Source organism: Pavona decussata, unplaced genomic scaffold (genome assembly GCF_977016875.1).
Source record: "Pavona decussata unplaced genomic scaffold, jaPavDecu1.1 SCAFFOLD_56, whole genome shotgun sequence".
NCBI lineage: Eukaryota > Metazoa > Cnidaria > Anthozoa > Scleractinia > Agariciidae > Pavona > Pavona decussata.
Window position 1 is genome coordinate 870,001 of NW_028145478.1, and position 20,329 is coordinate 890,329.

General features: G+C 42.9%; 1 protein-coding gene across 1 annotated transcript in view; it reads right to left on the bottom strand.

Annotated features, from left to right (window-relative positions):
- Positions 1-1,202: 1,202 nt before the first annotated feature.
- The window catches only part of LOC146480057 (uncharacterized), a 38,065-nt gene continuing 18,938 nt past the window's right edge, over positions 1,203-20,329 (bottom strand). The window contains exons 4-6 of the mRNA XM_085110113.1: positions 18,184-19,964; positions 4,953-17,508; positions 1,203-2,756 (exon numbers count right to left, since the gene is read on the bottom strand). Of these exons, the coding sequence (XP_084966239.1) occupies positions 2,640-2,756; positions 4,953-17,508; positions 18,184-19,964 (14,454 nt within the window). The 3' untranslated portion in view covers positions 1,203-2,639. The remainder of the gene's footprint in view (positions 2,757-4,952; positions 17,509-18,183; positions 19,965-20,329) is intronic.

Here is a 20,329-nt window from a genome sequence, read left to right on the forward strand (position 1 = left end):
ACAGAACCCTCAAGTGTTATTTGTGATCCTCATTTTGTTTTCCTACACGGAAAAGAAACCAGAGAGCACTGTGCACAGAGTTCAACTGACTGTGTTGATTCCTGTTCAATTCCAGCACTGGTTTTGGCATGTTCAGATTGACGAGTGGCCCCTGAGAGGAAATACTTATTGACGTCCATCACTGCAGTGCGCTCAACCGTTGAAACTTGACAAAGTGAGTTTTAATTGAAAGCTTATGAGAATTTCTTGAACTTCTTATGATCTCCAGATTAGCAATCAAAACTTCCATCTGAAAGCTGTGGAGAATTTTGTTTCCAAGACCAACAGAAAACTATATCAAGGCAATTGGGCAAGGGTACAGTGCCTAGCATAATAACAACTGAAACGACATCGGCTGTCAATCAAATGATTACAGACCGAATCGGACGACACTACGGTGGCCCATACCTGCCACGGCAAAACTTACTTTTCCACGGCAAAACTTAACACGAAGTCCTGTTACCAATTAATCATAACCATGAAAATTTACGAGAACAAGTGGATGCGACCAAAAAAAAAAAAACAGTTGGACGTTGGACACGAGGGAGAAAGAAATCCTCTATTTTGACAAGGAAAAGCTTGCGAGTTTACTGTTGCTATAGAAACGGTAATCACATTGTCCGATTACAGGATATTTAGTGCAAAATGGAGCCGTTTTTGAGCCAATCACATTTAAGAAAATTGCAAACGAACAAAATCAATAATGAACTGGCCAACACTTAACTTTTTTTGATTGGCTAGTAACGTTAGTCGCGCCGAAATGTTGTGATCTGTTTAGTGTAATGTGGTCCAGCTTAATAGCTAATAAAAGGCAATGATCAAAAGGTAGGAAACTTAGGAGCAACGCTTCCGATACTACCTCGTACCAAGTCGAGCAAATTAGAGCGCAAAGTTTCGCTCGGCGTTTGCAGTCGTTTAACTGCCAAGGGTATCTGAAAGACAGCTTCTGAAAATTACTCAGCTGTTAATGTGCCAACAATACCAATAAGCCAGAAACACATTGGGCGATTTTCGCCGATACTGCAATGGCGAAATAACGGAAACCTGGCATGGCTGATATCGGCGATGAAATTTGCAGTCATTCGCCCAACGTGCCCATTCCCCCGATTTTATACGCTCGTCGCTGCGATACGCCAACTAATTCAACCAATCAGACCACCACCAGCTCATAATTGTTACTTCTATTAATAGGTGAACAAAACAACAGGTATACTTTAAAACAATAGTATAAACAAGTGGGTATATAGTTTGCACCAGCTACTAAGGCAAAGCTAATATCAATAAAATAACATGCATTAGGGCATAAAATAAGCAGATATAGAGAGGTTTACAATAACCCGTCTGCCAAGGGTCACCATAACCAGTCTACCGGCCCAAATGTAAACAGAAGCTACGAACTACCATGGATAACTAGAACAAAGAAACTTGGTAAATAATGCCTTCTATCGTACTGCACTACTATCAAAGGCAAAAAGGCAAGATCGAACATATCACAAACATCACAAGCAAGTTCGAACCTTGTATAAAATTGAACGCGAAATTGAAAGGGCCGTTTTGCACCATGTTTAAGCTCCTACTTCTTGTTTATATTTATTTAAAGCTAAACGGATTTTATTTCGTTTAGAAAACAGTGAAAATTACTTGAAAATCTACTTTGTACTAAATATTAGATCACTCGTAGAAAATCAACATTTGTTTTAGTTGTAACTATGACTATATGCCTCAATGTGACCTTTCAACTTCTGTCGAAAACTACGATACATACGTTATCATAAAGTCAGGTAAGGTCGGAACACACAATTAAAAAGTACAGAAAGCTTGTCAATTTAACTACATTTCCAGGTTACTTCCTAGGTTTTGGCCAACTAAAACGCGGTTTCTACCAGTAATAACTCACAAAAAAGCTATCACTAAGGACTAAAAATTTGGCATGCTACCGGTAAGTTGCTTTCTCAATCCTACGCAACTGCAGGTCGATAAGCGACCATCATATATGGGTTACGAGCGGAGAGCTGATTCAAACGTGTGTCTGAGTAAAAGACTGTAGCAAAACGTCTCAAACTGATCTTCAAATTTGAGATGACTAAGTTTTGAGAGCGCAAAAATTTTCCGTTGAATTTCGCTATTTTTACAGCTTTTGGAGCCCACTGCTCTTTCTGCTTGTTAACATTCTGAGTGGAAGTCCACAGTAGAACTTCCCTGAGTCACCACTTTTGGAACCAACTTTTCCGCTAAAAGTTCACCTACATGAAACTTCGTTCGAATTAGCTCCAAACAACCCTTCTTGTTCCTAAATTCGTGATTCTGTAAGCCTTGGCTCAAACGAGGTTCAACTGTAGTAGCAATTTAAGATTAAGATGCTTATCTACAACTAATGAAGACTGTGTACATCCCTCTATTTTTAAAACCGCTTAGCAAGCAAAAACGATTCGTCTTTAAGGAGCATACAACGCGAGCACAAAGGAACAAGTAATTTTGGAACAATTCTTGCCAACTCACTCTGCGAGTGAGCTATAGAGGATGCACGTGAACAGCTAGGGAACTACAATTAACCACTGTGGAGCAGCTCATCAGTTATGATGGGAGATTAGCTGTCTACTTTAAGTGAAGCTGTATGGCGACTGCTTTCGTTTCTTGAGCTGATTGCGTCTTGAAACATTGGCACTGGTGTTCCTTGGAGCGGGACGCCGAGGGACTTGCCTCGCCTCTTCTAACACCTAATCAATCAATCAATCAATCAATCAATCAAGCAAGCAAGCAAGCAAGCAAGCAAGCAAGCAAGCAAGCAAGCAAGCAAGCAAGCAAGCAAGCAAGCAAGCAAGCAAGCAAGCAAGCAAGCAAGCAAGCAAGCAAGCAAGCAAGCAAGCAAGCAAGCAAGCAAGCAAGCAAGCAAGCAAGCAAGCAAGCAAGCAAGCAAGCAAGCAAGCAAGCAAGCAAGCAAGCAAGCAAGCAAGCAAGCAAGCAAGCAAGCAAGCAAGCAAGCAAGCAAGCAATCAAGCAAGCAAGCAAGCAAGAAAGCAATCAATGTCAATCAATCATATGACCAAAGGTGCCACAAAAGGTAGTTACTTGCTACTGTTGCTACTTTTATAAAGGAAATAAAGGGAGATGTAAAGAATCGACCATAAGAGGACACAGAAAAAACTCTGAGCCCCAGATGGGATTCGACCCCACGACCCTCCGTGTTCTAGATCGGATGCTCTAACCTCTGAGCTACTGAGGACTGAGGACTCGTTGGCAAGCAAGGGTCATTTTTGTGGGTTGGACTTAAGAACCGCATCACGCAGTCACGCAGTCACGTAATCCATCGCAAGCAACACATTAAGGCTTAACTGCATCACGCAGTCACATTAATTGCAAGAAATGCCTCGCCTATGCAGGAGCCTCCAACCAACCAACCTATGCCACTGCATGATATTAGTATTATAAAGGAAATAAAGGGAGATGTAAAGAATCGACCATAGTCCTCAGTAGCTCAGAGGTTAGGAGGGTCCTCAGTAGCTCAGAGGTTAGAGCATCCGATCTAGAGCACGGAGGGTCGTGGGTTCGAATCCCATCTGGGGCTAAGATTTTTTCTGTGTCCTCTTATGATCGATTCTTTACATCTCGCTATATTTCCTTTATAATACTAATATCATGCTACTTTGTAAGGAATATGTTCACTTTAAACCCTAAATTAATTTAGCAAGAGAACGGGAACGTCAGTTGACAACTGCGCGGGCATCAAGAATACCCATACGTTAGTCGAAATAGACTCGCGTCCAGACCATTCCATGCGCTCTCGCGCCCTCAAATGACGTTCCCGTTCTGTTGCTAAATCACGACGGTTGTAAAATGACGGCGGCTATCTCTTTTTGCCGCCAAAATGAAACTAGTGCACTCGCGCGCGCTCTTTGTCTATTGGAAAAATCGTAGTTGTACTCGTACTCGTGCTAGAATCTAAAGGTCTTTCTCCAGTAAGTCCTAACGAGAGGGGAACTCGACATTTCTAACTGCCCCGGTCAATGGAGAAATCTAGCACTGTTTAAGTCGATCATGAAACTTTCTCTTTCTCGGAGATCGAGGAGCCAGGAGGATCCAGCAAGCAAAAACCATGTGCGTGTCCTCTGATTCACGAACGGTTTCCGAGCGAAAGGCAAAATCTAAAAACTACAATAAAACTACAATGACATATGAAAGAAAAGTTATGTTACGTTTTAAGCCAGGTGACTAAATGATAGATTTGTTTTTCATGTTCGGAAAAAGAAAATCCGAATTATTTAACGCTACAACAAAATAGCTTTATTCACTCCTGTTGCTTTATTACCTCAATCCGCTGGGAAGACTGACCAAAAATGGACTCGCTTAAATGGGACTTAAGACCTGATACGTTATCAAAGCTTTTTGTTTACCATTTGGTAGAGCTCATGTGCAAATCAATCAATCCAAGAAGGCATAAATATTTGGTTACTGAGGTTCGGCTCGATTGGAGTCATTGTATCCTGAAGTGCTTTTGTTCAGCAGACGATAGAAAAGTTTGAACAGCCCATCAACCAGTTGAATTAAATCTCACTACTATACCTCATGGATAACGTCATCCACGTGGTAAAGACGAGGCAAAGTAAGTGGTTTTGTTAACTAACTTCGAAGCGTTCGGAAATCGGTGTTTGACGTAGCTTTTCAAACCATCAATAATTCTTGAAGGAAATCAAAACATAACTTTTCCAAATTTTACACTAATTATAATTGCATTCCCAAATTTCCTTCACTTTAATGATTCCCATTGTTTTCTCTCTTAACTATTAATGAGTTTGAGAGGTCAATTTAAAGAATCCACGCATCGCATGCGAACTAAAGATGATTGCTGTGCAATCTACTCTGTATTAAGAGGCAGTGGGTGCAGTGTATAATTATTTTAATAATTTGTTACTCACTTTGAGACGTTCCTGGTAAAAGGAAAGGACTTGATGCGTGTGCCCTAGGGTCAGCTTCTCAGGGAACACAGTCCTGATGAACGTGGACGAAGACTCCACCTTCAGCGATTTCCAAAAACTGAACGCATCGATTGGCCACAGAGAAGACTCCAGCATGCGCTCCACTAGGCTCTCACCTGCCTCAGGTCTCATGTCTTCCGAGGTAAGGTACCGGAAAATGAACCGCCGAAGCGCTGTCGCGACGGCATTCAACACAGAACGATCTACCTCAGCTTTTCCAAATGTTGGGGCTGCTTTGGTCATTTCCTCTGCTATCTCGTTAGGTATGGTAGCACGATACATGCTATGAACACTATTGGCAGCCGATTCAGCCAATGTATCTTCAAGAAACTCGTACAAGGCAACCACATGTGTCAACTGGATAGCACTGTGAGGCTGAGGGAGTAAAGCTTCTGGAAACGGTCTTGATCCGCTGAGCCACTTGCCTGTAAATTCCGTCAAGGATTCCTCAGGTTTCCCAACTTTGTGTCTTTTCAATAAGCAAAGGACGATTTCCATGTGCTCTAGCAAGTCTTGTACTTTCTCGAGGCTGTGTCCGTTCTGACGAAGACTACTCCGAAACACGTCTGTGAGGGGCTGCTGCGGAATCATCTCTTGTAACTCATCCAGAATGCTTCTGCAAGTATGGAACAACTCTCCTGAGAAGATAAACTCCTGCAATCCGTCAAAAGTTGAGAGGAACGATTTTCCCAGCAGGAAGCGGGCTGCCAACTCTTTTTCGATCTTTGTAAGATCAAAGAATATTTCTTTTCCATGGCCATACTCTGTGTTGCGCTGGGAATGTCTTAAAATATCGTCCGACCACTGGTACTGAATAATTTCTTTCTCTCGAGCTTCTTGCAAATGGACCATTGGAATGGCACATTTTCCTTCATCTCGCTCCAGAAAGACCAATGCAGAACACTTTCCTGTCGCTGCAATGTTGAGCATCTTTCGTAAGAATTCATTCTGGACGTTTTGAAGTACTTCCAAAGCTGCACACAGTAATACTCCTTTATCACTTTTCTCGACGAGGCAGTATGAAATCGGTGAGCTCTCGCTTAGGTATGGTACTTCCTTAACTCCAAGTTTTTCCTTAACATAAGGACGCATCGCCTCCCACGATTTGTTAAACTTGTCAAAGGACTCATCCAGTCGCTTTTTCTCTTCAGGGGACTGAGCTTTGCCTCGAATGATATCTCCAATCTTGGTAGCAGCGTCCTTCCGGGTGAGACGTCTACTCAGCAGTGAATCTACTATACGACTCCAGGATAGGAGGTCGTTCAGATTTGCCACAAGTGGTAGAAGGTCGTTATAATCGAGAAACAAGCCGAGTAAAGGATGACTGTTCCTCTCTTCATCCTTAGCGGCCATGTAATAGGCTCTCAGGCTGGTGCACGTTTTTGAGGACGTCACTCGGAACAATCTGGGAAGCTGCAAGTTTCTCTCATCCGTATCTGAAAACACAGGGCAGTCAGTCTCCTCGATCCTCCTCTGAAAAACCAATGGAGACCTGCTTACAAAGTCCTCAGAACGTGCCAGCTGTTTCCTTGGACAAAATTCATGGAGTAAGGGACCCAAGCTTGCTGCAAACTTCCTTTCCCATGCCAGTCGTGCGTCTTGTGTGTGACACAGAGCTGCTGAAGTAAGGAGAGAAGTGCTTTCTTCCAAAGCACAGTGCAAGAAACGGATGACGTCTTCCTCCTTAGCATCCAAGAGATTGCATAACGCCTTTAGGTCATCCTCCATCTGATGAAAGCACACTTCACAAGGACTACTCTCAGTGCTCAGTATCTGAGAAAGACATTGCTCATCAAACAATTCAAGTGAGTAGCCACTGTAAAGCGCCGCGTAAACAAGCAAGTGAAGAATGCGGAATTCTGCTGGCTTTAGTTCCCGCACCTGGCTAAAGATGTCTTCAGAAATTGGAGGAGAGACAAAACCCTTCGATGGCTGAATAGCTTTCACGGTCGCTTTATCCTTGCAACTTTTGTACTCCCCTTCACATTCTGACCTGCAAGAGGGACACGTTTTTTTGTCTCCATACCCAGAAGTGACAAACATTGTTCCACAGAAACAGAAGAAAGTGGTTGTTTGGCCAAATCGTTCGGCAACGTAGTTGCAGTGTACCTTGTAAGGTTTCTGACGACTTTCTCCAGATGCAAGTACAAACGAATTCTGTGATACCGATGGGTTATTAAGGTATGACATGAAAGCAAGTGTGTTCTTCTTTGCGCTGCTGAATTCCGATGCTAGGATAATGCAAACATGAAGAATCAATGTTGCCTTATGTAAATCTGCGGGCGAACACTCAGAAGAGATGCACAGCTGTGGGCATTTGAAATCCTTTCGTCCGGTGATTCGGAGAAGAAGTTCAACATAAGGTGTTTCCAGGTCAAGCAACTTCCCTTTAAAGAAATCCACGGCTTTATCTTCACTATCTCGCAAGTGTCGCTTTGAACGAACAAGGTAAAACGCCTTGGTCAAGATGGCTGCCATCTCAAATCTCGTTTCTGTTGATATTGGAAGAGTACGAATCACGTCTTCAAGTGGCTTTGGATTGTTTTTCTCAAGAAGAGTTGCTAATGCTGCTTGAGCAGGAGAATTCTCTGTGCACTTTTGGAAGGGATCAAAACTAAGTTTCCCGATCAGGCTTTCTTCTTTACAATCCAAACTTTTCAAAGCAGGGAGTTTGTAGCTACGTTGGCAGATCTCGTGCACATCAAAGATGTAAAGCTTTTTCCTAAGTTCCTTTAGGAAGTACAATCGCAATTCTGACGCCCTGGGGGAAAACGGACAGCTTTCTTTGGTTAAAAAAGCCGCGTTTATTTCATTTATGAGCATGGAAAACTCGCCGTCGTCACCCAGGTACTGGCGATGTTGCAAAATGAAGATGACAAATGACGTCAGGAATGACCGCAGGTATGCTATGGCACAAAGAAGATGGAACACTTTATTTTCAGGATCTTCCCAAGGATTCACCAACGTCTCAAAAGCCTTGTGAAAATTCAGCAGAATTTGATCTTCTGAGCTGGATACTGAGGAAAAGTCCATTTCCAAGAACGCAACTTCACATATGAGATCACAGCATACCACAGAAAATGGGGAATCGAGCTCAACATCAACAGCCAGAGCTTCCAAAGCATAACTTATTTCCTGCAAGCCAGGGTGTTCGTTGATGGTCTCTACGCTATGCAACAGTTTTTCGAAGACACCAGGGCAAAGCTGTTCTTCCGTGAGAAAAATACGGTGCACCAGTGGTCCCGCAAGACGCATAAACGACGTATCTCCGCTGGAGCAGATCCTTTCTAGAATAGAGCCAAGAACGGGGGTGTCTGGATTTGAATCGATGCAACGTCCATAGAGGAGCAGCAAGAAGTTTATCAATCTTCTGTTTTGAACGCCTCTTTTCTCCAACTCATCAGTTACGCCCGTTATACGACTGAAAATGTCTGGAGAGTCGAGATATCCCTCAGAAGCGCCTGTCTTTCCAAGTGTGCCAAGCATGTACAGAGAATACGGTTCCAGATCCTCTGGCAAAATCAACAGAGTAGCAAAGTCAAAACAAACTCGAAGGTAATGAAAGGCGGGAATTTGAACTTGCATTCGGCTGACTGTTGATAAGAAGAGGCCTGTTGTCCGCTGCCAACCGCCTGGGCCTTTGAAGTTATTTACCACATCATGTGTTGGGAGTAAGGCAGAACATAGTGTCTCAACAAGTTCTTCATCAAAGCTGACCCTTGCCTCCTCCTCCCCATCACCTATTGATTCTTCTATTTCTTGCCCTTCCTCCTCTAATTCATCCTCGTCTGGAATAGTTTCTTCCTGTGCATCTTCTTTGACGCCTTCATTGTTTTCCTCTTCCGTGAACACGTACGCATAAAGAGTTTCATCGCTATGCTTATGCACATTTCCATCTTCTTCAACATGACCTTGCTCTTTTGCGATGTGATGAAGTTGGGTGTTCTCGTCCTTCAAACCCTCCTCGTCTTTATTCAGCTTGTTTTCTTGTACACTTTGTCTTGCAGCTTTGTGGAGCTCCGGTGTCTGTTTTCCCTCCCTGTTGTCTACCTCTCTTAGGTTTTCTCTTTCATCTCCAGAGAAACACTCATGACGATGCTCTCTTAATGAATCATCTCTTCCAACTGTCTGTGTTTCGTCTTGTTGCTCGTCTTGGTCTTCTGTATTTCCAGCTTCCAAGAACTGCATCTGCTTTTTCACTGATTCCACTCCGAACGCCACACTGACCATTTCAATTTCTTGGCCTAAAAGTAAGTCTCTCTCTTCTTCTGCCTCCATTTCCTCGCCTTCTGGAGCTTTATGAGACTGGGACTCATTTTCACTTTGAGTACATAACAAAGAATCTCCATCAATAACCAGGTTCGTGTTTGTTTTCTGCTTGTCACCTTCCACTGTCACATTCACATTTTCATTGTATAAGGTTTCGTTTGTACAGGCACTTTCTTCAGTTTCTTGAGTATCTTCAGTATCTTCGCTTTGAGCTGAGGTCTTGTCGCGAAATAGAATTTCTTCAAACACAGGTGTGTACTTAGACAACAATTCATGGAGGCTTAAAGTTGGAACTTTGTGGCAGGTCTCATAAACCTGAAGGGCTGCCATATAAGAGGGCTCCTTCAACCAGAAAAGACAATGCATGCGAGTTATAAGCAGACCAGGATCACTGCAAGTTGGAAACTTGATATCACATGCCATGGCCGACTTCAGGAAGTTAATTCTGTCAGCACGTGTGAATGAATTAGAAAAGTGAGATGTTTTCATATCGAGGAGATCCTCAACGTAATACCCCATGTTCCTTTGAAGATATTCAAATTCAATGACTTGAGGAATTTTTTCCTTCACAACTGAGGCGAATCTGTGTAACTGAGATTCTTCTGCAACATCAAGCAATTCTTCATTTTCATCCAAGTTAGAGTCATCCAAGAGGAGTCGCCTTTGGTCTTCAGCAAACATGGGTTGCACTTGTTCTACTTTCTTGTAAAATACAGACATGCAAGGGAATCGCAACTCCAAACGCTGCTCAGGAATAAAATAGGACTCTGCTCCTTGGTGTTCAGGGATGTCATCAATGTTCAAGATATCCTTTTCCAACATCAACTCCAACCAGACGTGTAGTTCCTCCTCATCTAAAGGGTCCTGTGAAAACAAGAAACGGGGCCAGGCAGACTCCTTCTCCAAGAAGTAGATGATCTTGGCCAGTGGGCGACGTATGAGATGACTCACATGATGTTGAATGGCTCCCACCAGGTGCGAGGACTTGATTAAAGCCTGTCGATCACATGCCACTGAGTACTGCCAACTTGGAAGATCTGTGAGATGTGAGTTGTCCTGAGCTCTCTTTGCCAACCACCGTTTGACTAACTCCTTGAAACATTCCAAAATCTTAGGAGACGACGTCAACTGCTTTGCCAGTTGAAGAACTGTATCCAAAGCGGGCTTCTGAATAGCGGGATATTTAATTCGAGTGAAACACCAAAGAAAATGATTTGAGGCCAAATCCTCAAATGAGAGTGCCTTGGACTCCAACAGGTCCATGACGCTAACATCTAAACACTCAGTAATGGGCAGAACTGGGTCTTCCAAAACATCAATTGTTACTTGCTGCCACCCACTCTGGAAACTAAATTGCCAGTGTTGATTTTGAGCTTTATTGGCCTCACTTTCTCTCTGAACATGGACTATAATGCAAACATGCTTGATCTCCTTTTGGTTCGCTGCCATTACCTCCTTGACGTGTTTCTCTCTCTGCTGCTCGATGATGGACTTGGCTAGAAGCATGTGGGTCGCATCCAGCTCTGGTTTACACTGCAGTACCAAAAGCGAGTCACTGGATCTCCAAAAACGTTCCAATTCCCTTGTTAACTGCTTTTCAGATTTGAACGCACTGAGTTTTTCTGTCTGACACTTCACAAAACCATCAAGGCACTGAGATACATTCACATGGATGTTGCTATGGGTCATTACTACCAGTCGCATTCCATCAGTGGCATCTTCATTCCCTGAATCAAGTTGGGAATTTTCCAGCAGATGTTTCAGATAATACTTAAAACCGTTGTGAAGAGGCTTCTGGAAGTAGCTGTCACAAAGTGCCTGAACGTCACCTAAGTCCGTCTTGGATAAGGTCGATCGAAGACTCCTTACAACACCATCTGGGGACGCCACCATCATTAGATCCTGTTTGCATTGTTCTACAATTTCGTAGTGACTGCGCTTAGGGTCTTGACTGTTCTTTAGGACTAGTGACGGAAGGGTGTCATCACAAAATCCAACAAACATGTCTTCTTCGTGAAACTGGGACTCAGAATCAGGAATTGTTGAGATGCCTTTTACCCAGTACCTCAGATTGTTGATGATATTTCTTTGTTCGGCATTTAAGACATCTGAAAAACGGAGCAGCTGCTTCTCAAATCGATTAAGAAAGGGAGGATCGGTTAAGTCAACTCTTCCTTGGTCAATCAGCACAACACAGCGAAATCCATCATGAACCTGACACATTGGATTGCTGAAAGCTCCAAGTGCAACACGGCAATTCCTCTTCCCTCCAACTACTGTGTAGTTTTGATTTAGCATGTCATAAAGACTGCCATAGATGCTTTCAAGATCTCGCAGAATAAGGACACAATCTCTTTCCATGCACAGAATGATACGGCTCAATATTCGGTAGTTGTACTCTTCTGAGAGGTCTTCTTCAAATCGACTTCCAAAGATGGTGATCTTCTCTTTATGCAGACTTTGCAGCGTATGATCAAGAATACCGATAGCAGAGTCTCCGTTCGTAATTATCATTAGATGACGGGCGAGTTTGTCATCTAGATTGTCGCAGATGAGCTCGGTAACTGGAAAATGGTAGCTTTCCTCCATCAAATCCTTTATCTGGAGTCCCTCCAGAAACAAACTTTGAAAATTGTTCACGTCTTTAGGTAGGCCACCAAAATTCCTCTGCAGCGCATGCTGAATTCGCTTGGTTCTCTCTTCCAAGAACTCAATCTTTGAGGTGTCATTCTTAGGTTCTGTGCTGAGACACTTGATTAAGCTGTAATAGTCACGTAGGCCATGGAAATTTGGATATCTTTGATTCACTTGGTACTTCTGGTAGGCCTCAGCGAGGCAACGAAGCTGCTTGTCATCCGGATAGGTTTCTTGACCAAACGGACGCCCTGAACGTGTTCGAGATACTCCAGGGCCTTTCCTGCCAATGTTGGCCTCTCGCAAAGATTTTCCAGTTTCGAACAGATCTTCAACATCAGGCTCAGGTCGAGACAGATGGATAGCACGGTTCATTTTTGCAGCATCCAAGGCCCAGTTTGAAATACCAACCACAGCGACATCAGGAAATGTACTTTCACCCGGTTCTAACAGACTGTGCAACACTTTGAGGGGGTTGTACTTGGATATTTCGGCAAGACCAATTTCATCAAGAAGAACAACTGGGAGGACGTCTCCAGTTTTGTTATGTTCCCTGTACTTTCTTGCTTTCTCGAACACCTTGAGTATTCCATCAGACGTTGATGATTCAGATCCTTGATGAGAAACAACGTAGAGTTGTGGTAGTGTCTTAAGGAAAGAGTCTTTGGCGTCCTTTCCTCTCAAGTTGCTTCTTATTATTTGCATGGACAAAGACTTGCTACAGCCAGGCTTGCCAACAACAAAAACGGGAATTTGGTTTAGGATACAAACTAGCATCACAAAAATGTTCTCACGAAGTGCAGCATTTTTGGCAGTTCCCTCTGGCAATTCCATTCGTTCCAGGTAGTCTTCTTGCTCTGCTCTCACAATAGCCTCAAAACTGGATTCTTGAAATAGCACATTGTGTTTTTTAAAGCAATGAACAATGTCCTCACGATATTCCTTTCTCGATGCAGCAGTCGGAAGACGTGACTGATAACAGTGTGCCAAGGCAAGGACAAAGGACCTCTCTCGGTATGAGAAGCCACTTGCATCTTTGTGGTATTTGTAACTGTCCCTGGTGTGTGATAAGGGCAGATCCTTTCGCTTCTGAAATGTTTCTTTAAACCATTTTACAAGAACAATACATCGGTGGGCATCTCTTAAACTGACACAATAGGGGCTTCTGTCAACTTTTCGGATGTACTCCTGGGAAGTGCACAGTAGATCAACTAGAACGTGGTTAGGATTTCCAGTGATTCCCTCCACCATACGGCCAATGTAGGCACGTTCATCCTTCTTACTCAGCGATCCATAGTCCCAAACAAAGTCGATCATTGTCTCTGGCAGTGGGTGGACACGGTACACTAATCTAGAGTATTCATCTGTTACTGTCTTACCACCTAGGCCAGCTGTTGAAATTTTTCCAGGAGGACGAAGACGGTATGGATTGCAGGCCGCAATAAAAACTAGGTTTGGCATGAGGGGTTTGCCGTTGATGCTGCGGTGGCAAATCATCTCATTGATGGTTCCAAGATATTCACAAGTGTTAATCTCATCAAGGAACACCCATACTTCTTTAACACTTTCAGCCTCCTTTTCAATTTGGTGCGCAAAGTCAACCAGCTCTTCCTCGCTCACACCTGCATGGAAATTTTTTACCTTAAATGGGACACCACACGTCCTGGCAAGGTATCTAACCAGGCTGGTCTTTCCACAGCCAGTTTCACCCATAACTATAACTGGAATCCCTGCTCGTATTCGTTGAATGATGAGAACCATTTTGAGAATGTTGTCCGGGGTCAGAGCGTAACCAAGGCTTTGTAAGTCATCATCTTTCTCTCTTGGCGTTGTTCGAACAATTCGATCCAACCTCTGCTGAAGTTCTTTTTGACCCATCTTTGTGAAGTCATCCATTCCCTTACCCTTCATGGCTTGTGTTTTGAATAACTTACGCACGTTTGAAGGCACCAGTGACAAGTCGCGATACAAAGCTGAGATAGTCAGGGCTTCAAGACTGTGGAAGACAATCACCAGATGGTTGTTGTCAGCCCAATGTATCATTCCTTCCACTCGTTCAACCATTTTCTCGGCAACAATCTTTGAAGAGAGCTGGATCTTTTCTAGCACTTCAGCAGCTTGTTCTTTGGAGATAGCTTCAGATTGAACACTTTTGCACGTCACGACAGAGCGGGATGCAAACTCCTTTGACACCTCCAAAAGCCCTTTAAACAAACAGTTCCGGACATCATGTGAAGGACCAAGTATGACTCTCAAGTTGTGGGGCTTGAAGTAAGGGCTTGCAGAAAATTGCAAAAGCTGATTAGCAAAGACCTTGATAAAACTCTCCACTATGTTGTACGATATGTCACCACTTGATGAGAAATACTTTGAGAGCAACCTTTTGCAGCGTTCTGGGGGTAAAGGTTTCAATTCCTCGAGCCTCAAGTCTTTGCTTTCCAATTTACCACATTCAAAAGCGTCGAGGTATTGGCAAACCACTTGAATGGAGCTCAGTTCTTCTTGGCTCACAACAAGATCTTTGTAGCCATCCAGCTTGATATGCAAGGGCGAAAAGCACTTCGTAACAGGGAGTGAGTCCTGCAACCAATGCTGTAATGTGTTTGCAATTTCAATGTAGACATGCTTGGTTGGCAAGTGAAAAAGATCTGTTCCAGAGGACACCATTCCAACTACAACAAGCTCAAAGATGAACGTGTCCAGAACCAAAGGGTCATCTACTTCCCCTACATCAAAATGAATGCATTCACATGGACCGAAATGCAGACCTGACAACCTTTTCACCAGATTTTTTTGTGTCAAGGGCCCACTGATTGGAACTGTCACAGCTTTCTTTTTCTGGGATGCAGCATGTTCATGAATGGCTTCTGTTTTCCCAACACCAGGAAGATCTGATGTGACCATGAAAACTTCAGGGAAGTTGTTTTTGAATGTGGTCCGTAGTTCAACCTCGGTCATCCCCATAACATTGCGTGCTGCTACAGAAAATTGATCAGCAATATGGTGATGAAATCCTCCACAGCAAACTATGCTAAGTAGGTACGGAACATTGGCATTCTGTTGGTGGGCTTTGATGGCTGCAACAAGTTCAAACTGCATGTCATTTGAGAGGTTCTCTACATTAGCTAAGCAATGCAACCTGACTGCCGTGGAATGTGAGTGTGCTTCAAACGTGCGTTTCAGAAGACGCTCCACCTCTTCCCAGCTGGTCTCAGAATGGCAGAAGAGAACTTGGCTAGGCAAAGGATATGAGCCTGTTGTATTCTCGAATAGAGTCATGACCACGTGAGCAGTTTGTTTACTGCCTTGCTCGAGTACAGCTACAAACAATTCGCCTGGTTTTACAGCTCTGCGCAAGTCATGCTGCGGTACCTTCTGTAATTTGATAATTTGGCGAGGAATAAATATGGCATCAAGAACTTTTCCAATGGCACGAAGATCACTTTCATGCCCACGATTTTCTTCAGGTGCTTCGTACTGGTTATGGAAGCCATCAAGGTCTCCTTGTTTGATGCTGGGATCCACAAAGCGCAGTAGGCTGTGGACAGACCTTTTTAGCAACATAGTGTCCTTGGTATTGACCAAACATCTTGAGAAAAACTTATGGAGAATCCACAGCTGGTCAGGATGAAAGAAATTAAGGAAATAGTGTTCTTTCTGCAAAACATGCAAGATGTTTTCCCACTGCCTCAACTCTGTTTCCAGGAAACTTGCTTGAGATTCAATCTCTTTAGAAGAACTGAGCTTGAACCAAAATGCTTCATTGAACTTTGGATGGCCTGACTCTCGCAATAACGTGATCATGTTAAGGATGTCGGTAATGTATTCAACTCGTTGAATAAATACAGACAATGTAACGTTTAGCGAAGCAGCAGTAGCATCATAATCTTGTGATTGATCCTTCTTTTCCTGTTTTTTGTCAGTGTTCACAATAAGAAGAGCTCGGCTTCTAAGGTCATGCAACTCTGCCATATTGTAGCTTGTCTCTTTCGAGGCTCCAACCTGGCGATGGTAGCTTAATTGAACATCACATGACCCATCTGATGTGGCCTTGATCAGGTAACATCCTCTCTGCACTGCATTGCTGATTATTTCTTTTGTCATCTCGCCTCGGTTGGCTACATTCATGTACAGTCCTCGCAAACTGTGGACATTGCTACCACATTCTTTGATCTTGGCCGCCATTTCTATTTTCTTTTCAAGCTTTTTGTAGTAGCTCTCAAGATGATCCAGAAATATCAACGGATCTTTAAGTTTTTCTCTCAAGATGTTTCGTAGAAAACCATGGACATCAATCAAGTCAGAGACTGTGGCTTCTGAAACAAATTGATCAGAATGTTCCTCTACAGCATCAATAAGTATCCTGATGTCCTCACCAGCTGTTTCTTTCATGAACGAGATCAATTCTCTGGATTCTTGAAGGGTTGTTATGATGGTCGTTAACGTTTCATCAAGCTTGTTGTTAACCATAATCACACTTTTGTTTTCAACCAACTCGGACAGACGTGCAAGTGTGAGGTCACCAACATGACTGGAAGACAAGAAGTCTTGCAGGTCTTTCGTTACCTGGGCATCATCGGGATCATCATATCCAAGGGCCGAAAACACTGACATTAGCTGCTCAACCTTTACACGAACTGATGGAAAGTGCAGGTAGTTTTTCAGCATTTTCACCTTCTCTGGTGGAAGGACACCACCACACATGGAGCTTACCACATTGAGCTCTTTTTGAAGACCATCTTCATCCACAATTCCCTTCAAGACCTTGTCTACTTCTTTTATACTTGGATCCTTACCACTGTCAAACAGACTGATGCATGCTTCCTCAAAATGCAGCAATCCTTTGTCTTCCAGAAGGCATATTATCTCAGCTGCTGTATGCTCTTTGATGGTTTCTGGACTGGCATTTGTCCCATCGACTGCTTCATACACTGCTGCTTGACTTGCTGCAAAGTGATCTGTCAAACAAATACGTGCAACATTGGCAAACATAACTGATCCTTGAAACTGAGTGGTAGCCTCTTCATAATCAATTAACTGCTGTAGTGTTCCCCAATAGTTAGCATCAGAAACATCTTTAAGGGTAGCAGTGTTCTTCACTTTCTTTCTTTTGTTGACTTCACGGATAAGGGGCTGTACATCAGCTACCAGAGCAATATCCTTGGACGCTTCCTCAAGGAAACAGATTGCTCGCTCCAATTTAGTGAAATTTTCACAGAACGTTTTTGCGTCCGCCCGGTCTGTGGACAATTGAGTCACCCAGTCGTCTACTTTCTGCTGCTCAACATTTGACTCCAAGGAGCATTCTAAGGCACAAAACTTTGCAAGGAGATCGAGCTCTTCGTTACTCAGATGTAGAAAGAAGTCTACAGGAAAATGGCGCCTTTGCTGAGGATCAGTTAATGACTGCACGGCACCTTTCACTGCTAGAAGTTTGGGATGTCGCAGCAGTGTACTCTGAGGGTGAGGTGCACTTAACAAGTGCAGCCAACCTTCACTGGTGGGAATCATAGCCTTGAGGATCCCTTCATTTCCCTCTTCAGCCGGCACTGGGATTAAATCTATCATAGCTAAAAGAAGCTCTTCTTCAGCCCTAATGATAAAGATTGGGAAAAAAACATTCATATCACATTTCTTTTCTCTTGTTCTGTAAATATTACTTATAACCACTGCTTGCCTCGACTAGCTCTTGCTAACTGTGGGCAGTGCACATTTGTTGTAAAAAAAATTGTCAAAAAAAAATCAATAAACTGAAAACTGAAACTGTAAAAAAATTTGAATTTGGGAAAACGAGAATTCACAGAATGATTGTTAACCCACGGAGATTTACCATTTTGACAGGGTTGAGAGTGAGGGCAAGATAATTGATTGCGTGTTGTGGTTTTTCATTCCACCTTCACCTTTAAAAGAACTGCTGTCATTCTCACATTTAAGAGAGAGATGGTGTCAATTTGGGATGAATTACCTATTGTGAATTGGACATTAGGATCTAAAGCGTTGAGGTGGAAGTGGAACATTTCAACATATGTTGACTGAAGCTAGCTTTTATAGTGGCGAGTGGTCACTTAATTACCAGGAAGATGCAATCAGTTACCAGATTGGCTGCTACTAACGGATTCATAATGCAGTGTCGACTTCAAACAGGATTTTATGAAGTTGATCACTTTAAAGAGATTATTGCTTTCAAGAGTGAACATGATCTCTAGACAGACTAAACGTTCCCTTTAAGGGAAAAAACACCTACATGTACCACATGTTTCACACCTACCTGTTAACCTCAACCTTTTGTACATCTTTCGTTTGTCTTTCCTTTGAAGAATCAAGGCCAAGCAGGTGGATCATGTGTCTGTATTTTGAACGACAGTCTCCTGTGCCAGTACGTCGTTTAATTGCACTTCTGAGGAGCAACGTTAGGCGCTGCTGAACTGGGGTGCTGCTCTGTGCATCTTTAAGTGCATCCATGATGGATTCAAGCCTTGTGTTGAGGACCAGTTGCTCCACCTTCTTATCCACTGCTTTGGAAAGTGCTAGGTCAGTTTTTAGAACATCCCTTTTGCACAGCAACTCCCACACTTCCACAACACAGAGGACCTTGTCTTTAGGTTTTGTCCCACCATTCTCGAAATTGGTTGTTAGCCACTGGTGGCAAACCTTCTCTTTTTCTTGATCAGAGATGCTGGTCTTCCAGTATGTGCAAAATGTCTCTGATGCCAGGAGATCTGGGAGGAAGGAAGCCATTTCTTTACACTTACTTGCCAAGATGCGTAAAATAAAATGATGAAAGTACTCTGATAAATGCAAATTAGCATCAACGACAATGGACTTCAAACCGGCAAGTCTCTCACATGACCAGGTTGTTACTGAAACAGTTTGGTCAGCCAATGCCTTGCAGAACTGATTGGCTACTTTCTTCTTCAAGACCGCTGGTACCTGACACCAAAACAATGGCTGACAAAGATCTGGTTTCTTCGTGCGCCTGCATGAAATGAACTTGCAGTAAATGTTTGAAAACTCATCCATGAGACTGTCAACCAAAGCTGGAAAGTGGTATGACATAATTTCATACAGATTCCAGAGGCACGGTACACTTGGTGAACAGCGTATGACATACGACGAATACATTGCACAGTTGGTGGGGTTATTTAGACTCTTGAGGGCATTCAGCACAAGAGGAACCTGTTGGTCAAACTGCTTTTCGGTGTATGACTGTAATAAAAGCTTGTCAGCAACATGCAACACATCATTGATATCAAGTAGATTACAGAAATACCTGATAAATAACAGGCATCCTGTTGAAGATCCAACTCGAAAAAGACCTTCTGCAACAATCGTGATGTACTTTGTACTTGTCTGAAGTAGCAACATATTGGGGCAGACACCAAAGGATGACAAAATCAAGTCAGCAGTCTTTTGTCCAAGGTAATAGCAAGTATCCTCAGCTGACCATGTACGCCCGCGGTCCACAAACTGACCAAGGAGGGAACAAATATACACACTCTGGGAAGGACTGTGGCTGTTGCTAATTAAATCCTGCACCCATTTCAAAAAAGATTTGACCTCTTCAAAAGTATAGCTCGGATGACCAAAGCCTACGTGTTCACACTCCATCAAACATTCATTTAAATTGCCACCACTGACTAGCTCCTGAAACAAGAGTTTTACAAAGAACATCTGCCCCACAAAAACATTTCTCATCCGAGACTGATGGTTGGGATCACGAAAAATATCATACTGATGTGTTCCTACATTCAGCTTACGTGAACGTCTTTCCTGTACTGTTCTGTCATCCTTTTTTCCAGTAAAGGAACTGACCAAAAAATTGGCCATGAACTTCACTAGTCCTTCTTTGTATTTTACAACATACCGATAAAAAAAAGTTTCTGTAGCACCAGGATCAATGTACAATGGCAGTGACTTCCAATGCTTTCTGTCATCAGAACAACACTCAAGCTGCAGTGTGAGGCAACCATTTGGCATAGGCTTCTCTGTAACGATCTTCACTGACTGAACGTTTCCATCCACAAAGAGATGAAAAATATACCAAACAAACTGAAACGAACAGCAACTTTGTCAATAACTACAAATGTACTAATTAAACACAACTTAAGAATTGACATAAATGGAAAGGACAGATTTTTTGGTTTAAAAGTATTTACCTAAACAACTCATTCTTCTAACAAAGGTAGAGTCTGGATACCAAGAAAACCACTAGTTACAAGAAGGCAATGGTGATGTCTTTTGCTTCAAAGATTGTTCATAATGAAGACCTGCTGCTGGTTATAAAGCTTTAACCACAGTAACCGCATCTGAATTCAGATAGTAGAGCTCCTGTGATGGCAAATGATCCTTTTTGTACAGTGAAGCTTTCCGAACGAGGGACGAAGTGCTCCAGAGTAAAGTAAATAGACCATTTG